Source organism: Hipposideros armiger, unplaced genomic scaffold (genome assembly GCF_001890085.2).
Source record: "Hipposideros armiger isolate ML-2016 unplaced genomic scaffold, ASM189008v1 scaffold_613, whole genome shotgun sequence".
Lineage (NCBI taxonomy): Eukaryota > Metazoa > Chordata > Mammalia > Chiroptera > Hipposideridae > Hipposideros > Hipposideros armiger.
Window position 1 is genome coordinate 853,027 of NW_017731963.1, and position 22,962 is coordinate 875,988.

General features: G+C 44.7%; 1 protein-coding gene across 2 annotated transcripts in view; it reads right to left on the reverse strand.

The window, feature by feature from the left end:
* The window catches only part of CTNNBL1 (catenin beta like 1), a 167,093-nt gene that overhangs the window by 52,216 nt on the left and 91,915 nt on the right, over positions 1–22,962 (reverse strand). For both annotated transcript variants that reach the window (XM_019625080.1, XM_019625081.1), the window contains exon 11: positions 20,204–20,385. In XM_019625080.1, the coding sequence (XP_019480625.1) occupies positions 20,204–20,385 (182 nt within the window). The remainder of the gene's footprint in view (positions 1–20,203; positions 20,386–22,962) is intronic.

The window sequence follows — 22,962 nt, forward strand, 5'->3', positions numbered from 1 at the left end:
TGTGCGTTTCACTCTATGCATTTCATTTTTTAAAAAATTGAACTCTAGGTTAATAATATTCATGCTGAAGTGTTTAAGGGTGAAGAGTACTGATGTCTGCAACTTACTTCCTGAATTAAAAAACAAAATGGATGGATAAGAGAGTGACAAAGCAAATACAGTCAAATGTTAACTGTACAATCCAGGTTGTGGGTACATAAGCATTTGCTGTATAGTTCTTTCAGCTTTCCTGTATATTTAAAATTTGCCTTAAGAAAATGCTGAGAGTAAGAAGGCTAGAAAAAAAAAGTACGTGATGTGAACTTGGAATGTAAATGATGCGATTCCTAAAGGCTATTTTTTCAAAAAGTAGTTTTTTAATATGTCTGTTGTTTGAAATTTTGAATGTATTTTCCACTGAAATAGGCACAGTGAAACCCATTTAACCTGAAATATAGCCAAAATTAATTCAGTGTTCTCAATTTTCAGTTGCAACGAGATTCCACAAACTGTCTAAGTACCTACTAGATGCAAAGCAATATGATAGGTGTTGCTTTTAGCTGACTTATTTTCAGTTCCCATGGGATTTCTTTCCCTCCTTGCAGAGTTCCAGCAGCACTATGGGTTTGAAAAAGTGTTTAAGTGATCTCTTAACTAGTTTACAGCCCTGTATTTGTGGGAAAATGTGCCTTGCAGCAAGAAAGGGGTATGTATGCTCAGTGAACTCTTCTTTCTGCTACACAACTCTTCTCCAAGGGCTCAGAGAGAAAAGAACAGAACGGCTGAGGTGGCATCTAACGTTCCCTCTCAGGGCTTGGGCTGGGAGTACGAAGTTCCCCGGGTCAAGGGTTCATACGCAGGCCCATCTCTCAGATGGGTTGAAGGAGAGATCCAGGAGGCTTTAAGTACCTGCCACGTGCGTCCACAAACATCTCCAGTGGAAACTGACTCCCATCTATAGTTTTCTATGCCTCCTACGATGTGCTTTGTCAGCAAAACCTACTCGATCACTCCAGTGTGGACTGGGGGATGCTGCTGGTTCTGGGGAGCAGCATGACGAATGAGCTGGGCACCAGCGACTTCAGGAGCTTTGAGAAGGCCTGGCCAAACTCTGCCCGAGAGAGATGTTCTACGCCAAGTGGCAGCATCCTGACTAGATGAGACTGCCAGCTGCCTCCCCAATCTCTCCTCTTATTTATCACTAATAGAACCCATATTTATTTGGTAATGTGCCCAGCTTTAAAACACAGACACACACACACACACACACACACACACCAAATTGCAGCTTCCCTATAGGTATGACCTACACCTCCGTATGACCATGTGACTAACGCGGGTCAGAGACTTAAGATGAACTGGTATTTGGGACTTCCGGTAGAGCATGTCCCCTCCTCTCTGCCCCCTCCCCTTTTTGCTTTCTTGCTGTTTGGAACTACAGACATAATAACTGGAAAGCTAGTAGCCATCTGAGACCATGAGGCAATCTTGAAAATTGAAGCTAGGCACTTTTATAGGTGCTTGGGGTACCTTAACAAGCAAACAAACATACATCTCTGGTCCTATGATAAGGGTGGCGGAAGAGAATGACGGGAGGCACCTGGGCTCCTGATGACACTGTGACGTTGCCAGCCCAGTCCTGCTGCCCTCTGGACTTGTTTTAAATGTGAGAGAAAGAAAACTCTGTGGGTTCTATTTTGTTTAAATCACTGCTGTTTCCAGTCTCTGCTACTAGCAAGCGATGGCGATTCCTAACGGATTCACTCATCCAATAACACTCTTTTCTAGAGAGGCTGTGCGTCCTAAGAATTCAGGCATTTGCCCCAAGAAAGCTAGCTGAGGGCCAGCCGAGTGGTGCATTAGTTAAGAGCTGGCTTGGGACGCCAGAGGGCCCCGGTTCGGATCCCACATATGAGGGCCAGTGACACTGCCCTCTACAGCCAAGATGCTGAACAACAGCTCAACCTGGAGATGGGCTGCCGCGAGTCACTGGTGACGGTGTAAGCTGCAGCCCCTGTGGCAGTGGGTTGGCATGGGCTACCGTGTGTAGCCAGCAGCCAGCGGGAGCGGCCAGCAGCCACTGTGAGCGGCCGTCCAGAAGCTGGCGACTGATCTGCCTCACCCGGGAAGAGCGCAATGATGGTGCCAACTTGGGCCAGTGAAGCAACGTCCTCCACAACTAGACTGAAGAACAAAAGGACAGCAACTTGTCTGTTCCCATCCCCCAATTCCCCAATAAAAATCTTTAAAAAAAAAAAAAGAAAGCTGAATGTACAGTCTCATCCATGTTTGGACCAGCCACATACCCCAGTAGGGAAAGTCCTAGAACCAGGGAATAACTAACTGTTGGCGAAAAGATGCATTACCTTCTTTTGACCGCACTGTCTCAAAGAGTCTCCTTCGAATGCTTTTCCATTATATTCTGTCTTGAGAATATAATGGAAGGACCTGGCTGGAAGGACCCATACAGCTCTTTTATTAACCCCCATCCTATTGTAATGGCAGAAATAAATGCCTGGCGTTGCAGCACCTCTTTTTTACCTCTGCATCCCTAGCAATATGCACATTACCAGCACCCATGCCTGGCGATATTTTGAAGAACATGACACAACCCCGACGCGGGGTTTCTGACCACCACATGGAGGCCTCTGCTGAGACCCTTGGATGAAGACAGTTGTACGTCGGTTGTGGCTGGTTAGTTTACTTTCCTATATCACTTTTAGGAGTATTTCATCTAAATGAAATTTAAACCGATTCTCTTGCCCAGAAGCTCTTTCTCAGGGTTTGAAAAGCACATTATATACCATTCCTCTCACTACCCACACACCCAACAACAACAAAAAACAGAAAAAGCTCTTTAGATCCTACAATGAGACACTCACCCTGAATGTTGGTGCTGTGATTTTATTTTTTTAAAGAGGGCTTTTCAATGCATAGCTTACTGTATTCTCAACTAGTCCTGAAAGGTTAGAGGAGCACCGTGTGATGCAGTAAGTGCTTCCCGGATTTGGAAACGCCCAAGGTTACCCACAGATGCCAGTATTCCCCCACATTCTCCCCCTCGTCAGTGATTTTATCACCATTCTGATTTCCCGCTTTCCAAGCATCAAACCTGCCGGGGCACAGGACAGCTGAGCATCACAGGCCCAAAGCGAGGGAGGTGTTTCCACACTCCTCTGAGAGCCATCCCTGAAAGCTTGCCTTAGATGAAAAATTCAGCTTAGAGAAAAGCAGAAAAGCCTGTTCCCAGGACATTCAGGGACTGAGCTAAACCCTCCTCCCTACTGCTTCCCCCTTATTCACCAGGCCTGCCTTTGCACCCTTCAAACAGCCGCGGCCGCCTCCTGTTCTTCCCACATGGAGGCAAAGTCCCCTTGAAACTGCTGCAGCCTCTCCAACGATTGAGCTCCACACACGCTTCCTCCAGGCTCCAGGGCTTCAGCAGATTTCCACAGAAACCAGAAAAACCTGCCTGCAGACCCACGGAGGCTGTATGTTCTTTTTCTTGAAGTCTGACTTAGCTCTTCCGTCAGCCAGTAACACGGCAGAGTGAAAGGACAGAAGGAATTTTAGTGCTGCACTAGCAGAGTTCTTTCAGTTCTAGCTTGAGACTAAGGATCGAAGCCATTCTGTAATCGTGCACACACAGAAACGACTGGAATAACAGGCAGTCATCTCTGTGGAAATGCTTCAGGATCATATTCTAACAGGGTCAGACTCGTAATTGGGGGGAGACAAAAGAGCCTGGTTAATCCTGAAAAACACACTGCGTTTGTGAAAGACAACCCATGCTCTGTTTTACTAACAGGATATAATCACCAACTGGCAAATCTATGAAGCACTCTGCCATCATCCTTTCCTCACAAGCTAATCTTTCCAATGCACCCAGTGCAACCATTTTACAGTCGTAAAATTAAGAACTAAGGGCCTGAGAGGTCTATATGCCTTTCCCAATACGTCTATGCAAAGAGGGAAAAAGCTTTTATTAGTGTTATATGCTAATATAACTTAGTATTCATGACCACCCTTGGAGTAACTTATTCTCCCCATTTTACAGATGAGAAAAAATAAGGCCTAGAGAGGCTGTGTGTTTTACATAAGTTCTCAGAGCTAGTTAAGAGCCAGAGACTGATCTGACTCCCACGGCCAGCTTTCTTTCCAAAGCGCCCCAAATCTGCCTTTTACCGCAATTTACCAGCACCCAAGTTTCCAGGGTACTGCTTAGCTAATTGGGTAGTGAGAAATAAGCAGAGAGCCCATTTTGAACAAAACTATAAACGGAAACGCCAAAAGTCCCTTTGCTTTACACAAAACAGATGGTTTCTGGCAAAAACTGACTTCAAAGTAATTTCTGTGAAACAAATCCTACTTGTCTACCACTATGGAATCCAAAATGCATTCCCCAAAAAAGGAATTCTCCAGCCCGCTGCATCATAAATATTTGGTAAAGGGGGACGGTGAGCAGCCTTGGCAGATGCTGGGCATGGCTGCAAATCAGCAGCAGTGCGTCCTTGTTGGCAGCGGTGTTCTAGAACGCCCCTCAGGCTGGCCACAGGCTCTTCCCTCCTCAGTGACACCCGACCCCCCCCAACCCCCCAACCAGGGCCACAGGAATTCTTTCTGCTTCTGGGAAGCCTCTGACACCACCCTGGTAGCTCCCAGAAACTATGTGTTTCAATGAGTGGGACATATACTGGCACAGGGATCAGAAAATACAGATTTTATTCTCCAGAATGATACCCACAAGCACAGTGATAGTCAGAAAGGTACTCTTCTGGGACTCAGTTTCCCCAACTGTCTATTCAACAGTCCTCTCAACTCCTATAAAATTCTTCCCTTTCTCTATGCCAGAGGTTCTCAGCGGAGGTAGGGTGGGTAGGAGAAGATTAAGATTCCCTTTCTTGTCCACTTGGAACATTCCTACTCACTCTCAATCTTTCTAGTATTTCTAACCTACTCAGGGAAGGCTTCCAAGGCTGTCCCAAGAAGATCGGAAGCCAATGTCTTCCTTCATTGCTTTCAGCTGCAGCTTGTAATTACCTCCTTTAGAACCTCTGATGCACGAGGTGTGATCAGAAACTATGGTGAACATTTAAATTTAAAACAAAAGTATTACAGTAAAAGACACATTGTCATTAATCCCCCTCAAAATACTCCCCCTCGCTTCTTGTCACTTCCTGAAGCAGTTCTGGAAGTCCTCTTTCATGAATGTCTTTAGTTGCACTGTCGTGGCTGCCTCGATGTCCTGAATCAATTCAGAATGTTTACCTTTCATGGTCATTTTGACTTTGGGGAAGAACCAGAAGTCACACGGTGCCAGATCTGGTGAATGAGGTGGATGAGAACACACCGTAATGTTTTTATTTGACAGAAATTGCTGTACCAGAAGCGATGTGTGCGACACAGAGCCTTTCTGTTGTGATCACAAAATGAGGTGAATGCTGCTGCTGAGCACCATCCAACAGAAAGGCAGGGATGTTCAATATGGAAAGCACCACGATGAATATGAGTAACTGTGTGTGACAAGTTTCAACTTGTTCGGTATAGTCAGTCGGATATCAGCTATGGCTAAGAGAAGGTATGTTTTAAAGTGTGCCATAAATAATCCTCCATCATGACAATGCTCCGCGTCACACATTGCTTTTGGTATATGGCAATTTCTGTCAAATAAAAACATTACTGTTTGTCCTCATCCACCTTATTCACTGGATCTGGCACCATGCGACTTCTGGCTCTTCCCCAAAATCAAAATGATTCAGGACATCAAAGCAGTCATGACAGCGCAACTAAAGACACTCACAAAAGAGGACTTCCAGAACTGCTTCAGAAAGTGGCAAGAACGATGGAATAAGTGTGTTCAAAGCAAGGGAGAGTATTTTGAGGGGGATTAATGGCAATGTGTCTTTTACCGTAATAATTTTTTTTATTTAAACATTCACTGTATTGTTTGATCACACCTCATATTGCATTATAATCATTATTTGCATGTTGTCTCCCCACCTTAGGGTGGGGACCTGAAGTGGTTCATGTGTGTCTCCCAGGGTCTAACACCTTGACTGGCATCATTCGGTGTTCAACAAATATTGGCTGAAGAACTGAAGGATGAATGAACTCCTGGGAGAGGCCAGTTGAGGTTTCCTTTAGGCCACCTTACAGACGAGGGTTTTCAGAGAGACATCCTAAATGATGACTAGCTCTGGGAGAACTCCTCTGGGCCTCCTATGTCACCAGGCCGTGTTCAGATGTGGTCATCTCTCATATTAAAGCTTATTCCTGAGTTCATTATTTGTGAAATGCCTTCTGTAGCCTGGGACTTTTGACAGAGATAAGACATGCTGGTAATATGTATTTCCAAATCCACTTCTTAAATATTAAGGCAATCCCCTAGGTATGTTAGAAAGAGAGGGGAAGAGGGCTAGTGTTTGTTAAGCACCTACTACATGCCACAAGAAATCTGTGAGGCAGCCATTAATACCCTGTTTTATAAATCCCTGCTACTCTGAGTGGGGTCAGAAGAGCAGCAGCAGCATGGCCTGGGAGGGGGTTAGAAATACAGATGGCGGGCCTCACCCCAGACTTAGTGAAGCAGAAGCTGCATTTTAAAAGATCCCGAGGTGATTCATTTGCAATAGAAACACTGAGAAGCACTGTTATAGATGAGGGATCTGGGATCAATAAAGCTAATTAACGTGCTCAAGGTCACTCAGCTGGTATCAACCAGGATTTGAACTCAAGTCTGCTGGTTCCGAAAGGCTGTGCTTTCCCCACTACGTGCCAGAGCTTAGAAAAAACACATCTAACTTAAAATATACAACTGACCCTTGAATAACGCAGGGGTCAGGGACACTGGCCCCCCACCCCCACGGTCAAAAACCCACATATAACTTCTGACTCCCCAAAAACTTAACTACTAATAGCCCACTGTTGACGGGAAGACTTACTGGTAACAAATAGTCGATTAACATGTATTTTTCAGGCTACATATATTATATACTGTATTCTTACAATAAAGTAAGCTAGAGAAAAGAAAATGTTATTAAGAAAATCACAAGGAAGAGAAAACACATTCACAGTATTTATTTTAAAAAGTCCACATATAAGTGGATCTACGCAGTTCAAACCTGCATTCAAGGGTCAAAGACAGAAAAACCTATCCTAACAAGGTTCATTATTTCAAAAATTTAGACTGAAGTTATATTAAAAAAATTTTCACAACCCACATTACCAAATACCAAAAAACTTGGTAATAGAGCTTCCCTGTCCTGCCATGCCAGTATTAGAAATTTTTGTATCTTATTTCTAGAAACTACCAACAGTCTTGGATTGTTGCTTTGGTGACTAAAGAGTCATTTAATTTTTTGGTTTTCAGATGTCTCCTTGAGAGACTGACACATGGCGTCAAGCACATGGGCTTTAGGGCCAGCAGAGTGGCGTGATGGTTAAGAACTGGCTTGGGACGCCAGAGGTCCCCAGTTCAGATCCCACATATGAGGGCCAGTGACACTGCCCTCTACAGCTAAGATGCTGAACAACAGCTCAACCTGGAGCTGGGCTGCCTAGAGTCGCAGACGATGGCGTAGGCTGCAGCCACTGCAGCAGTGAGTTGCCATGGGCTACCGTGTAGCCAGCAGCCAGCGTGAGCGGCCAGCAGCCGCAGTGAGCAGCCATCCAGAAGCCGGTGACTGATCTGCCTCGCACGGGAAGAGCGCAATGATGGTGCCAACTTGGGCCAGTGAAGCAACGTCCTCCACAACTAGACTGAAGAACAAAAGGACAGCAACTTGTCTGTTCCCCTTCCCCCAATTCCCCAGTGCTGTTGCCATCCCCCAATTCCCCAATAAAAATCTTTAAAAAAAAGAACATGGGCTTTAGCTTCCGGCAGATGTTAAACTATGTACACAATTTATGAGCGTACTTAACTTCTTTGGGGCTGTTTCCTCAGTAATAAAACAGGCTAATATACCCCCCACACAGCTGATGTTAGGGATCATGACATCATGGATACATAGAACACAGCAAATACTCAATAAATGTGACACTACCACCACCATCACCACCAAGAGTAACCTGGACTGGCTGACACATCATCAGCAAAAGGAGCCTGTTAACGACGCCAGCAAACACTGTTATTCCACAAGTTTGCCAGCCAGCAGGGATACTTAACAGAGGCATGATTTATTAGTAATCAATAACATTGAAGAAAGTTGCAGGCATATTTTTTATTGATTATCAAAATGATGCGCTTAATTTATTTTATGGTAACCCTGCAGCAAACAGGGAACAAATGAACAATCATTTTCTTTCTACTTTGGAGCCAGGGACAAGGAAGGTAAGTGTTACAAGGGGAAAAAAAATGTAAGCAATGTGTAAGAGCCAGGGGGAAAACAGTAGGTGGAATACACACCGCTACTATCCTGTACACGGGCATAATTTTACGCTGTACAAAGCAATTTGCTCATACACTACCTTATCCGATTCTCACACAATGGGAAATATTATTGTCTCCATCTTAAAGGTGGAGACACAGGTTCAGAGAGAGCAAATGGCTTGTTCAGTCACAGAACCTGAGCTTAAGTTATGGCAGAAACACAAATTCAAGTCTTTTGCACCCAGCCGGGTCTCCTTTCTACAAGGCCACTTAAGGGGTTTAAAGTCACTATGCTCACACACAAAGGTGCTCAGCTGCAGAAAACCACCCCTCATGACAGCCAACAGCAAGGTCCTGCAACCCCATCCCCATCCTCAGGGGTGACCGCCCCTGCCCAACACATATCCCTTAGCCGACCAACATCTGAGAGAGAAAAGAGCTGCTTCTTTTGAACCCGATACCTGAGAATAATTTCTGTTTGGGGATCTGTTGTCTGGCTACCAGAAAAGAACGTTCAACATCTTTCCAACCTCCTTCATATGCTAATTACAGCTCATCAGCATCTGGACACCCACAAGCAAAATCAATCTGACTATAAAAGCAAGCCGAAGACATTTTCATGCCAGGAAAAAAACAAAAAACAAGTGTGACTGCAACATGATTAACTATACAGAACATTTCCCCAGCAACCTGCAGGCTGCCGCGTATGAAAATCACATCCAATATCCCAGGGGCCCAGGAAGGTGGACACTAACAAACATCTCACACCTGTAATTGTATTCTTTATGAGCAGTGAGATGTAGACAAGTTTATTTTCAGTTTATCCCCTTCCACATTACCTCTACTGTGAGACGCCAACATTCAAATACTCACATTAAAAAAAAAAATGCCACTGAAAGGCATCTTCGCTTCTCCTTGTATTATAACCAAATGAATTGAGACACATGAGCCTTCCGTCCACACCTCACTTCCTGACCATCCTGCAGTCCCAGCATGTACACGACACTTGGAAGAGCCAATATCACTCTCCAAGCACAGCGCACCTTTCCAAGGGCTGTCGCCTCCATGACCGAATCATTTAACCTGAAATCTATCCTGCCTTATAAAAATACTCTCGCTTTCTAACTGTATTAAAAGACTCACCCCTGACAAATACATCTGAGACAGAATGAGTAAAAACAGCAGGTTACAAAACAGCATATTCCTTTTACACAAAATTATATGCACACATATACAACTCGCACCCCTAACACAGATGTTTGAATGGATGGTGTCCACGATATTTTCAGTAATTAATTCTGGAAGGTGAGACTGGGGGTGATTTTTTTACTTTCCCTCCATCATTTTAAACATGCTTAAATTGCCTCCATTAGTTAATCTTACCCATATTCAGAAAAAGCAACAATGCTATTTTTGACAAGCCTCCCCCAAAGAAAGACCTACCATGTCAAGCTCTTCTCTTGGCACAGAGAGAAAGTAACAAGGATGCTTACAAGGCTTGTGCTCTGAACATTTTGGCCAGTGGTTCTCCACACTCACTAAGTAACAGGTTCTGAAGCTTTCTAAACATAGATGCTCTGAGTCCCAGTCCTCAGAATTTCTGGAGGTGGGGCCCAGGCACATGTTTTTTTTTTTTTTTTTTTTAGCTGAGTCATTCTGCCACCTGTTGGCAGCTCAGCGGCAGCTCAGCTGGGGCTGGGAATTGAACCGGCGACCCTGTTGCTCAGAGCTCACACTCTTGAGCGAGCTCTTAACCAACTGAGCCACTCGGCCAGCCCTCAGGCACATGTATTTTGTCAAAGCTCTTCAAGTGAAGATGATCAGTCAGGGTTGAAAACTATAGATTTATGTTTCATTCTCAAGAGGGGACCAACAGAGGGAGAAAACAGGCCTCAGTGCTGAGTGACATGTTTAACTAAAGGCAGGTAATTGTGAGAACCAGATGGGAATGTTTAGGACCAAAAATCGGAGGCTGAAGCCAGTACTGAGCTTCGGGTATGAGAGGCCCCGAGGAGAGAGGAGGATATCTGTGGGCAAATGCAGCCTAAAGGTGGAAGCCCAGAAGTGAACAAAGTGTGGCAGGGCAAAATGTTTGGGCAGAGCGAGAGATGGAGATAATTTATGCAGTACTGGGGCCAGGGCTACTGATAACCTGAAGAAATTAAATAGGAACAGACACCCAGCAGTTTAAATTAGGCTCACTACAGGTGAGCAACCCTGATTTATGGGGAGGAGGGACAGCAGCCGTGGAAAAACCCTGGGTTAAAATCCCAGTAAGACCAAGTCCTAGCTGTGTGATCTTTGGAAAATGACAACTTCTCTACGCCTCCGTGTTCTCACCTGTAGAATGTGGGTAATAACACACGGCTCATAGGGTTACTGTAAAGAGTAGATGAAATGAGATCAAGAATGTAAAAGCCTTTCAGAGTGGTTAGAAAAAAAGCTGTCAAATGGGAACATTATGAAGCATATTCCAGTAAAGGTTATGTGTCGAATTTTCATAAAACAGGGCCCACAGTTAATTACTGCCTAGTCCCTAAGTTATTTCCTCAATTTGGTACCACCTAAAAATGCTGGAGAAATAACCTAAAAAGGTTTGGCTATTTCTCTATTATTGCTTCTACATTCCTGGTATTTGTTTAACTTCTATAAAGAAGATACACTGCATACTAAACCATTTCTACAAAATTTAATCAAGATTATAAATGAAAACTAACAGTCATAGTGACAAAGTAAAAAATGTGCCAGTGGAAAATTCTATATCCAAAATAAGAATTCAGCTAATGCTGTCACTTAAAGAACTGGGTTTCTACCTAGCAAAATGAAAAACGCGGAAGAAAAAAAAGACGTGATAAATGTTTCTTCTTCATCCTCTCCACTCAGGCCCTCTATCAAAATTGAATTTGTTCTAAATTCGCTGAAATAGTCAAAATAACTAAAATTAGTACTATGCCTGTGACCTATAAAAATGTGGGGGAGTCCTTTTTTACTGAATAACGTAATAAAATAACTGTAAGAGCCGCAATAACTGCTGACGTTAAGGAATGCTTACTGTGTTCCAGGCACTGTCCTAAGCATCATACATGTATGAATTCAGTCAGCTCTCTCAGCTGCTTGGCAGGGCTTCACAGGTATTTCCAGGGAGCTTAATATAGTACCGATCCGCCAACATTCTGCAGACTGCTGGAACCAGGAACTCAGGCTTCAAACAAGATCCTAGATGCTTCTGATAGGCATCTAGGTTTAGGGCTCACTGCAGTGTGTCCCTCCCAACTTTTCTTTTACACATGTCGCTTTGTTTCACTTGACATTCCTACACCTGGCTAAGTCATGCCTAAGGTGTGGCTTAGGGCCACATGTCTAAGGGCAGCTGTTCCTCATCTCCACCTGTTCTCTCACCACCCAGGTTGGATTAGGAACATCTCCTCCGTGCTCTCCCAGTGTTTCACACTTTCTTCTACCTTTTTACCTTGTCAGGTAAGTGCAGGTTTCTGTGTCTGTCTCCCTAACTGGGCTGTGAGCTTATTATTCACCTTTTATTCTTACCTTGTAATGTAAGTACAGGTTGCTATTTCTCCCCAGCAGGGCTGTGAATATGTTCACCTTCCGTCTATAGCACCAAGCCTGGCACAAAGGAGGGGTTAGCGGTTTACTTAATAAAAAAATGAAGGAAGCCTCACTGACCTACCTATAGGGCTTTTATCCATAGAAATAAACTCTCTGTAAGAGCATCAAACTGAAGTAGAAGGGTCTGGTAACTCATTCAAGAGGGGATACATTTTAACAGGACTAGCTAGCATAACCCGGATTTCAACTAAGGGTCCAGGTGAACAGGCCATTATGATAACTAGTGATTGGCCCACCCCTCTGTTAGCTCTTGTTACGACCCAGCCTGTCTACACATGGAGTCCTGGTCCACAACTGGGCTTCCCATCCACAAAAGACAGGGAATTTGATCCTATATGTCAACATGAGAACTAGGAGAGGCAGGGACGACTTTTTTGAAAGGAGGCTGATATGCAGTAACCATATTACTCGAGACTACGTAGGATGCTCATGATCACCGTTCTTCTCACAGCCCTCTAAGAAAGATTTTATCAGGCTTGTTGACTGAAAAGGAATTCAGGGACCAGAGAGAATAACTTGCCCGAGGCCACCAGCTCGTCTGGGGGCACAGCGGGGACTTGAAGCCAGGTCTGTCTGCCTACAAAGACAACCCTCCTTCCGCTACTCTATGCTGCCGCTGGATACCAACCAAAGACCACTGGAGCCACCTTGGTGTTGGAAGAAGCTTTAAAAGCAGACCCAGGCTGAAATTTTGCTTCTGCCACTCCTCTGTTCAAAGGTATTTGGTAATTAACAAACTCTCTGAGATTTATCTGTAAAAAGGGAGCTAAGAATGCCTAATTCATAGAGCAGGTCCACTTGTAAAGCTCTGAGTATATTAGTAGATGCCCGATAAATGTGAGCTGCCCATTAGCCCGTTTCCCCCACCTCCCTGCGAAGGAAAATAACAATTTCTTCCAGGATGGCAAAACATCCTGTGTTTCACTGTCTTCCTCATTGGCAAAAAACTATGCTGTGTTCTACTTGGGAAAGAAAGGCCTGAGGGTACATTCTTAATATGACTGGAACCAGTTAGCAAAGCAGATGCGCCACACTCAAAATCATCCCCTCAAGCCTGTGGAGAGGAACCCCAAACCCAAACACATTGCTATTTCAGCATCCCCACATTTTGTCATCCGAGGTCAGGAGTGAGACAAGCAGCTGGAGGGAGAGAAAAGGAGCTGATCCAGAAACTGTTCAATTATAACGTTTTCAAATAGCAACAAAAAAGCAACAGCAAGGCTTCTCCATCCTTGTTGAACATAAAGTGCCTGTTAGTATGTGACTTAGTGCCATTCTTAAAATTAAATACTGTTCATCCCTCACTTGCTCATTGTTCTGACCACTAGAACCAACCCTTTGTGATTTTTAAGCTTGGGGAATACAAAAAGGGGTGGGAGAAATCTCTGAATTATCTGTTTACAGGTAATATGGAGGAGAAATGGGGACCTGGGGCTCCCTGGTATGTCCTCTCTGGGGAAGCCTTTTGTCTTCCATTCCACAGAGGACTGGCATGTTTACAGTCCACCTCTATGAATGGCAGACTCGGGGAGGAAAAGCATTTCTTCAGGCGAGTGCTTCTAAAATTACTGGCAGAGTAGAAAGAAGAGAAACACAAGTGAGAAACCCATCTTCATCGCGGTCACTAATATTAATGATGCAGGCACTGTGCTGAGCACTTTATGTGTATTATTTCATTTAACCCTCATACAGCACCCTTAAGAGAGATTCCAATATTACCCCAATTTTACAATTGAGGAAATGGAGGCTCAGAGAGGTTAAGCAACTTTCCCAACGTCACACAGCTAATACATGACAGGACCAAGACACCAACCCAAGTCTTGTCTTCATCCGAAACCCATATCACAATAACTGTTATATATGCCTTAGTTCCTCCTCTGCCATTACCCTAACTAATATAAAAATGAAATATTATTTATCTTTCAAGGGACACTCAAATGTCATCTCTTTTCTTAAGCCTTAGGAGTCTGGGTTTCCACAATTTCTAGTATAACATTTAGTATAGTATGATGTCTGGGGTCAGTATTAAAATAATGATTCATAATAAACTAACATTTATCAAATCCCCACACTATGTTAGCCTTGTGTAAGTCATCTCACAATAATAATAATTCTCACAATATTCCAAGAAGGTAGGTATTAATCCTATGCTTATAGATGAATAAACAAACATGTATTGAACATCACCATGGGACAGATGCTGTGGCCTTATAGGAGAACCATAAACTGGTTAACATAAGAGTCCACAATGCTCTTAACTATAGGCGTGTGCCTCGATTATGATTGTAGATGGTACATAGGTGTTAAATAAATGCATTTATTCATTCACCCAATATTTACTGAGCACCTACCATGTACCAGCACTTAGAAACAATTTCACCAAGTCATTAGCCATTTGTTTCTAACAACTTTTACAATTTGAAAGGATAAGTAGGAGTCCACACCACCATGATGACCTACTCTGGGCCAAAGCACCAAGATTAGAAATAAGGTCTCTGACTGAGAACTTTTAACGTCATAAACAATCCAGAGAAGAGCAAGCTAGTTTGGCTGGACCCAGAAGAACAAATACCAATGGCATGGCTTCGTGAAACAAGGGTGAGATTTGCAATCGGAAGCTGAGGGTCGAAGTCTTAATTTAGCTACGTAACCACCGTATGGCTCAAAGTCATGATCTCCTTGAGTCTTACGATTTCCCCATTTTCAGAAGAAGTAACACCAACCTTGTGGGGCTGTTCTAAGGCTCCCAACATGATGAGTTGTGAGGAGATACTCTTATTCACGCTGAATACAGGTAACAACAAATTAACTGGCAGGTTGAAATTCCAGTGCCCTTCATTTTAACCTGTGTGATCATCTCCCTTCTACAAAAAGTGTCGTCCCCTCTAAGTGTTCCTGTTCTCTTATTCTGTTTAATAATGAAGTACTCTTGTCTGGTATGTCTTTACACGTGCTAATATGGTTTTTCAGTAAATAGCTGCAAAATTGCTTTTCCCCCCTTCCTTAAACTATAAATTCCTTGAGGGCTGGGAGTGCCTCCCTAATTTGGGTGATGGCATGCAGGACGGACTCTGAGAGGATAGGAAAATTGGGAAACTAAAGCAGAGACTTACGAAGGCCACAGTGATAGTTCAGGAGAGGTGACGAGGGCAGTCAGTGGCAATGAAGAAGACTGATTCCAGAGCTTTTTATAAGGTAAAAGTCATAGGACTTAAGAGCAATTATATGTGGGGAATGTCAGAGTTAAGCATGGTGCACTGACTTTTGCTTTGGGTGGTGGAGTAGAGAGCGGTGACATTTAGCGGAAACAGAAGAGGCCTGAGCAATGAAAGAATAGCTTTGGAAGAAGTGAGTATCTTATCTAGTGGGGTTGTCTGCTGGTTAATTGGCTGCGCCAACCAGAGCTTGGAAAAGAGACAAGGTTGAAGATTTGGGAATTGATGGCAAAGAGATAGAGGTTAAAGCTGCAGGTAGTAGATGCGGTCACCTAAGAAGAGTACACGGAGGGAAAAAAAAGAAGTGGGGAAGACACCGCCAATCCACGTGAAAACATCTGATGGACAGGCAGAGGAAAAGAATTGAGATGGAACACCGGGAAAGAGCAGTTTTCCCAGGACAGCCATTCTATTTTGTTCCCTTTCTCGCTGAGACCTGTCACATACTAGGTCTTTGTTAAATTTGGAACACGGCAGGAGCCCCCAATAAGAGCTGGCCTCAAACAATGCCATGTCACTGCTACGGTCCACCATGGAGCCTAAAAACGTTTCTTTCTTGCCTACATTGGCTCAACTCCCTTCTTCTCTGACTGCAGAAAAGGCTCTGCAGATTCCCTCTTGGAACCCTGGCGGGTGGTGGGAGCTTTCACTTGCACTTCCTCACTGTTAGGAGTGGAGTCCACCAGAAACGCCATTCTTTGCAGATGACAGAAAGGCATTCCTTCAAGTGCTGACCTGTTATCAACTGCTGTCGCTGCTGATAAGGTAAACCGTGTGCACATGCCCGACACGCACACCACACACCTACACACTGCTTGGGAGCTCACCCCCGGAAAGCTCCCAACAGCCTCCTGTAAAATAGCGCACTTAACTAGAACTGCTACAAACTCAATAACTCACCAACCTAATGAAGCAATACAAGAAAAATTGGACCTATTTTAATAAGAATTTTAAAAAGAGACAAGAAATAAAGGTCAAATGCCATTTCTGGATCCCAGCTCTTTTGCTCTCCCCTCCTATTCTGAAGCATTTACTACCAAGGAGACAATATATACTGTGCTAGTCTTTGTAAAACCAAGGAGGCAGCCAATCATGCTATCGCACGCAAGGGCAAATTATTTCTTTCCAACCATCCCCCAAGCTAAGTGCCTCCCCTGATCTACTTCTGAAGCTTTTATTATGCAAACCTGAATGGATTTCAATTACAATAATTCTTTTCCTTCTCCACCCCAACTCACAAAAGAGGAACTAAATTACCAGCAATTCTAGGTTACAAGGACAGTTTTTTCTTCTCCCCTTGTCTCTAGATTCACCTTAATGGTTAAGTTCTCCTCTCTCAAACTTGTTGGCTTTGGAAATGCAGCTGCTTTGATGCCACCCCACTATTCAGCACAAAGAAAACCCACACTCTCCCAGTCCTCCCCCAACCAAGGTTATGAGCTTGGTTGACCTTCCCGGTGACCTCTAAGAAGGATGGGTGCCTGTGACTAAGGCCAGGGTGAGCAAAGCTGGAGAAAGATTTGGTAGAGAGAACTTATACTTCTTAAGGTGCCTACTATCTTCTGGCATCTTTGCTAAGCATAGGTGTCATCTCACCTGACCCTTACAACCACCCTGTGTGGTAGATCTAGGCCAGGGGTCAGAAAACTTTTGAGACAGAAGAGCCGCCAGGGATCAGCAAACAGCGGCTCGCGAGCCACATGCGGCTCTTTGGGTACGTATACGTGGCTCTAAAGCAAAACTGAAAATGAAAATAAAACTATCATAGTTTCATTTATAAAAATTTTAAAGGATATTATTCACATTGTGGTGATTATGTAAAAATATATTTATGGCTCTTGAATAATTTTTAAATTGTTGTGAGGGACAGGATTGGCTCTTCCAGGGGTCGGCAAACTTTTGAGACGGAACATACCCAAAGAGCCGCGTGTGACTCGCGAGCCGCAGTTTGCCGACCCCTGCTAGCCTCACTGTTTTATAGATGAGGCACCTGAGGACCAGGGAATTTAGGAATTTGCCCAAGAACACATGGTTGATAGCAGTGGATCCATCTGTACCACACTAGGCGACACTGCAACCATAGGAGTCTGGGGAAGGTCCTGGGACGTGATGAGGGCTGAGACTGGACCAGAATAAACTTAAAGGAGGCTAACCCTGATATGTGACAAGCCCCTGAGGTTTGACAGAAAAGTCAGGGAAGAGTGCAGGCAGCCCTTCAGAGCTTCTGGAATGGCAAGCTGATCCCCTGTCTATAGTGTTGATTAGGAGTTGTTGGATCATCGAAAGAAGCTTGTCATAGGGTGAACACACATATAAGGAAGTTCTATCCACAACACGGCCCTTAAGGATGTGGCTCTGAAGGGGAGCTTCTGCCGTAATCACCAAGCCCATGAGACAAAGTAAAATTTATGACTAGCAACTCACTTGTTTTTGCTGCCAAATAAGCTGGGTGAAAGGCACTCACCCCAGGTGTATGACTGACAACTATCAATCTGAACTAAAGTCAACTACTGACGTTGGCCTTGCAGGGTTCTGAGGAGAGCCGCAAACCCATGTTTGCTCTCAATGAGCAGTCTTCCAGGGAAGTTCATCACGCAGTCAATAAACATTTACTGCGCATCCACCACGTGCCAAGGCTGGGCCCTGGGACCCAGAGGCGACAAGGCCGCTGGTTCCATAATCTTCAAGGCTATGAAGGCAAAGTCCCAGGATCAAGAGTCCATTTAACGGGAGCCTCAATGCTGTCTAGGGGCTCACGATCTGCTCCCTGAGAAAGTGACATCAAAACTAAAGGTAGCCAGGCGGATAGAGACAATTGCTGCAGGTGGAGGGAAGGGCACGGCGGAAGCCTGGGGCAGGAATGAGCTGCGCACATCTGTAAATACTCCCGATGGTCTGAGGCCACCGTGCTCTGACTCAGCCTACAGAGCTAGTCCACCTGCATGAGGAGGGCCAGCACACTGCCCTGCTCCACCTGCATTCTCACCCTGCCTTCAAGGCACAAGGGCCAGCTGGCCAGCAGCAGCACCGAGCTGGGACTTCCTTTGAGAGGAGGCCCAGAGCGCTATTGTCTCCTTGGGGTCCGCGTCTTCTTTCTGGGTGCTGGCGTATCGGAGATGCAGAGCTCATCCTCTCCAGCCATTACAGTCCAAACATGCCTTCCAGGAGCCGTCTTACCAAGCCATTGCCCTCACTAATATAATGTTATCAAATCCCTAATGCGAGTACTCTGGAGCAAATGTACTGTTTCCAGCATGCCACCGGGCACATTTTTCAGAAGGAAAACAGCTGCTCGCTGAATCTGTCACTTCTCCTGCTCTCAGTACCACGCACGCCGAGCGAGAGCCAGCGAAGGGCCGTTTCCGTTTTCCTTCGCTTTCCTCCAGCACGATCAAGACGCAGCACAGTCTCTCACCAGCACCCAGCAGGTCAGCCATATAGCACAGCCCTTGAGGAGCTTCCTGGATTCCAGGACAAAGCCATGACAACAGGGCCTGTGCCTCAGAATCTTAAGGTATCGCTATCAGGGCTTCTAGGTCCCTGGTCTGGCTTCCCCATTTTACAGACCAGGAAGGAAAATGCAGTCCAGAGAAGTGACATAAGGGTCCAAAGTTACACAGCTCGTTAGTTGCAGAACTATAGCTTGGTTCCTTTCCCAGCTGATTTCCTTACCTGAAAAAACAAAGGTATTACTATCTACTTCACAGGTGGTGAGGCCTAAATAAGACAGCCTATAACACAGCACTTCTAGGGCTGGGGCAGGTGACTGTCTCCAAAATTTTATCTCCTAGATCTCCAAGACCACCTATTCCCTCTCCCAAACCTCATTTTGCTGAATTTCCATTGAGAAAAGAAAAAAGGTCAGCTGTAGGGTTAACATGTTTATGGGTGGTGATTGGTCAATATCGGATGTAAGGTGACTTGTTCTCGGATCTCTAGTTCACAGTTGTTTGCATTGCCAGTTCCTCCCTTGCCAGACTTTCTGTTGTCTCTGGGGAGTTGATCTGATCAGAGAAGATATCACCACAGAAGATAAGTCACATCACCTTTCCTTGAGCCCCTCCAGTTGGAAGACACTAAGCCAAGTCAATCCGAGAAGCGAAGCTTACCCAGGAGGGCGAGGAACGCAAAAGATCCTGAAGGTACCGGTGCCAATTCTATCATTCACTGATTCCCTCCCCCCAAAAAAATCACCCAAACCATGGGACAGATGTTAACTTTTGACAAGACAACCAAATTAGTCAACCAATCAGCTCAGGTTCTCTTCCTCTCTCACACACACCAGCTCCCCATCCCCCTTTCTGCCCCCTCCCTACAATAACCACTCAACCATGTAAATTCCCTGATGCAAGTATCTGTTAGCTTCCAGCAGAACTGTCAGTGCCCATAAATCCCTGGCCTTCCAGATTGCACGGTGGCGATTTACTGGGGGGAGGGGTGCAGCAGGCCACTAGACAATAGCGGGAAGAGATTGGCCTAGCAGTAACTGCTGTGGTTACAGCATCGCAATTCATGGCCGCATTTTGCTGGGAGTATGCACCATCAGGGAGGAGAAACATAAAAAGGGGAATCCGGGCTGTAAATAGTTTATTTCGGCAATTCCTGATGTTAGCTGAATCATCCTTTAATACAGAAATACACAAAAGCACCACTCCGGAGGTGACATGTGTTGCCACCTCATTACTCTTTTCAAAAGGGTCTTCCATCAGGGAGACAACTTGCTACAAATTATGGCGGAGAAAACAAAACCCTCACGCACAGACTTATTAACAGGCCAGAAGGAAATGGAACCACTAGAATTCCAGCAAGCAGAGAACCAGTGCAACAAACGCCATCAGCGGTCTGGGGTCTCTGGGTGGCTTTTCCGTGCACGGAAAATAAAAAGATAAAAAAGAAAAAGGCAGCGTTAAGCGTCTGCTCCTCAACTGCATGTCAGAGTTTTTCAGAACGCAGCTCATCCCCCCCGTTTCTCGTAATGCACCTGAATTGGGCTGACTGCCCCAGGGAATCCTACCTTCATGCTCCTTCTCAGTGGTCCCCACTTTCTTGATCTTCCTGGGAGATTTCATAAAGAGGGGGAAGATGGTTCGTAACCCAAGAATGTCAACAAATTTATGGCAATTGTCCGTGCCCTCGGGTCCGATCATGGCGTGGTCCAGCACTTTCAGGGCACTGCTCCGGGAAATCTTCTTTTCTCTGGGAACAAAAATGGTTTCAGAGAAGGCATTTCATGGGGCTGGTCTAGATTTTAATACTATTACTACTACTACTACTACTAATAATAATAATAACAATAATAATAATGTGTATTGACTCTAGTACTCACTATAGTGGAAAAAATAAAGAACAAAAACAACTTAAATATCCACCAATGAGACAATCAGTAATACCGTGGTTTGCGAGCATAATTCGTTCCAGAAACAAACTACTCGTATTACAAGACATCACTTGTTTACCATGTTAAAATGTATTAGAAACGTTTGCTTGTCTTGCAGAACACTCGCAAACCAAGTTACTCACAATCCAAGGTCTTACTGTATTACATTTTGGTATAACTACATGGAATATTGCACACTTGTTAACAATTATGAGAGTATGTAGTAAAATGAACAACTTTTTGTGGTCAGAATGATAAGTACAAAAGGTATACATTAAAAATTCTATATGAAGCATTACCTTAATATCAAAGGTTGGAGAATTAGAAAAGATCATCTATTTTCAAGAAAAAATAAAGGTGATTTTTTTTTCCCCCTTTGAATCCAAAAGTCATAGAATAATCCTGCCACTAGCTACTGCTTTTGCAGCTACTTTTTGGAGGACTATCATTTTCTTTTTTTAAAATTTTTCTTTTCTTTTTTACACCCCATTATCGGTGAGTGCCTTTACCGGCCTACAGGCTGGTGTCAAAAGTCCAGGAGGGGACACACGGAGTTAGGTAGGCGCCCACCCAGGGAAATGGGGTGGCTGCCCAAGTAAGGCATGACTAAATCCTGGCACGCCATGTCCCCTCACCCGCCACGGAACTGAGTCATGCTGTCTCCCTGGCCCACTCAGGATCTGGAGGACACTCCAGATAGGTTATTGGGAGGCGAATTGCAAAGAGACGCCTTTCTTTTCTTCCTCCCCCACAGATGAGCATTTTCTCCCTCCCCCACACATGGGCAATACAAGTGCCCACTCTGGGCCATGGGCCGGCTGCCCAGGTAAGACGTGACTAAATCCTGGCACGCCACGTCCCCCACTCAGGATGTGGAGGATGCTCTAGATCGGTTACTGGGAGGTGAGTTATCAGTCCTCATGCGCCTACACGCCCCTGAATTACATCCTGAAAGATTTAACCCCCCGACTCTGAAAAAAAAAAAAAGCGGTGCCTAGTTTTCTTTTGTTACGAGGTTTTCACCTCAATACAAGTTAGAAGACAGGGAAACCTGCCCTTCGGAGGGAAGTATTAGCTCTAATACTATCATGCAGCTAGATTTGTTTTACAGACGGGAAGTCAAATGGTCAGAAGTTCCCTATGTTCAGGCTTTCTTCGCTCTGCGGGACAACCCAGATCTTTGCAGAAAATGTCAAGTTAATACAGCTCTTTTGGCTACAGTTTCTTGTCTCCCTCCCCCAAAGGAGGCCCATTCCAAGGAACCTCCAGCGGGATCCCCCTCCCCAGGGGAGACCCCCACACTCCATCTCTTTCCCAGTCTCTTGGGACCCCCAGGGCTATCATTTTCCATAACCTTACACTGCTTCCTGTAACACTCTGAGACGGAGAGGAGCAAGCCAGTCATTTCACATCTTACTACAGCTGGTAAGTCTACCAACCAAGCCATTACTTAGTATTGATAGAGCACTTAGTACTGCGGCAGGCACAGGAGAAAAACAAAAATTAAAACATGGCTTCTGTTTTCAGAACCACTGAAACCTACTTGGGGAGACTAAATTCATATGAAATAACCAAGGAAAAGTATAAGTCAGCATAGAATTTTTTTCCCCTCAGGTCCTATTCAATCTACAAATATTTACTGGATTGCTCTTTTGTGAATAGGATAGATCAAGACCCGGTGCTCATGGAGCTTAATTCTAACTGCAGGAGACAAATGGAAATGCAAGATGCTTGACAGTGGTTAAGTGTCATGGAAATAAAGCAATGTGAAAGAATGGCTGGAGAGGGTCTTTGGGGTTAGGTAATTAAGGAAGGCCTCTTTAGGGGTAACATTTGTATTGAGATCAGAGATGAACTGGTCATGTACATGTTAGGGGCAAAATATCAGAGGCAGAAGGAGCAGCAAGTGCAAAGGGCCTAAGGTGAAAATGAGCTGGCGTGGTCCAAAAACAGACCTAAGGCTGCCATGTTCCAGACCCGACAAGGATCAGCCTTCCGGCTTCGATCAGAGAGAGAAACGCGGGCTGGATGAAAGGCTAGTCTTGCTTGTAGGACGCAAGAAGGCCTCCAAGTAAAGAACCGACTCCGTGAGTTAAGAAGATCCAATTCAACATGTTTGTTCAGGAACCGTTATGTTGTTAGTTACTTCAGAGTGAGAGAGATTATATGTACGTGGGGGAATATGGGAAAAGACGGATATATATGTAAATAGTTGACAGGAGGTCAGAAAGTAAGAGGGGTGAGCGTGGGCTACTCATTCGTAAAGCCGAGAGAAAAGTCCATCAACTTGAGAGGGAAACCAGGGTTAAGATTTTTTAAATTATTATTTTTAAAAACATAGGCAATTGAACCATATCTTAAGGGTGTCAAGAAGCCAGTGGCGAGGAGGAGACTAA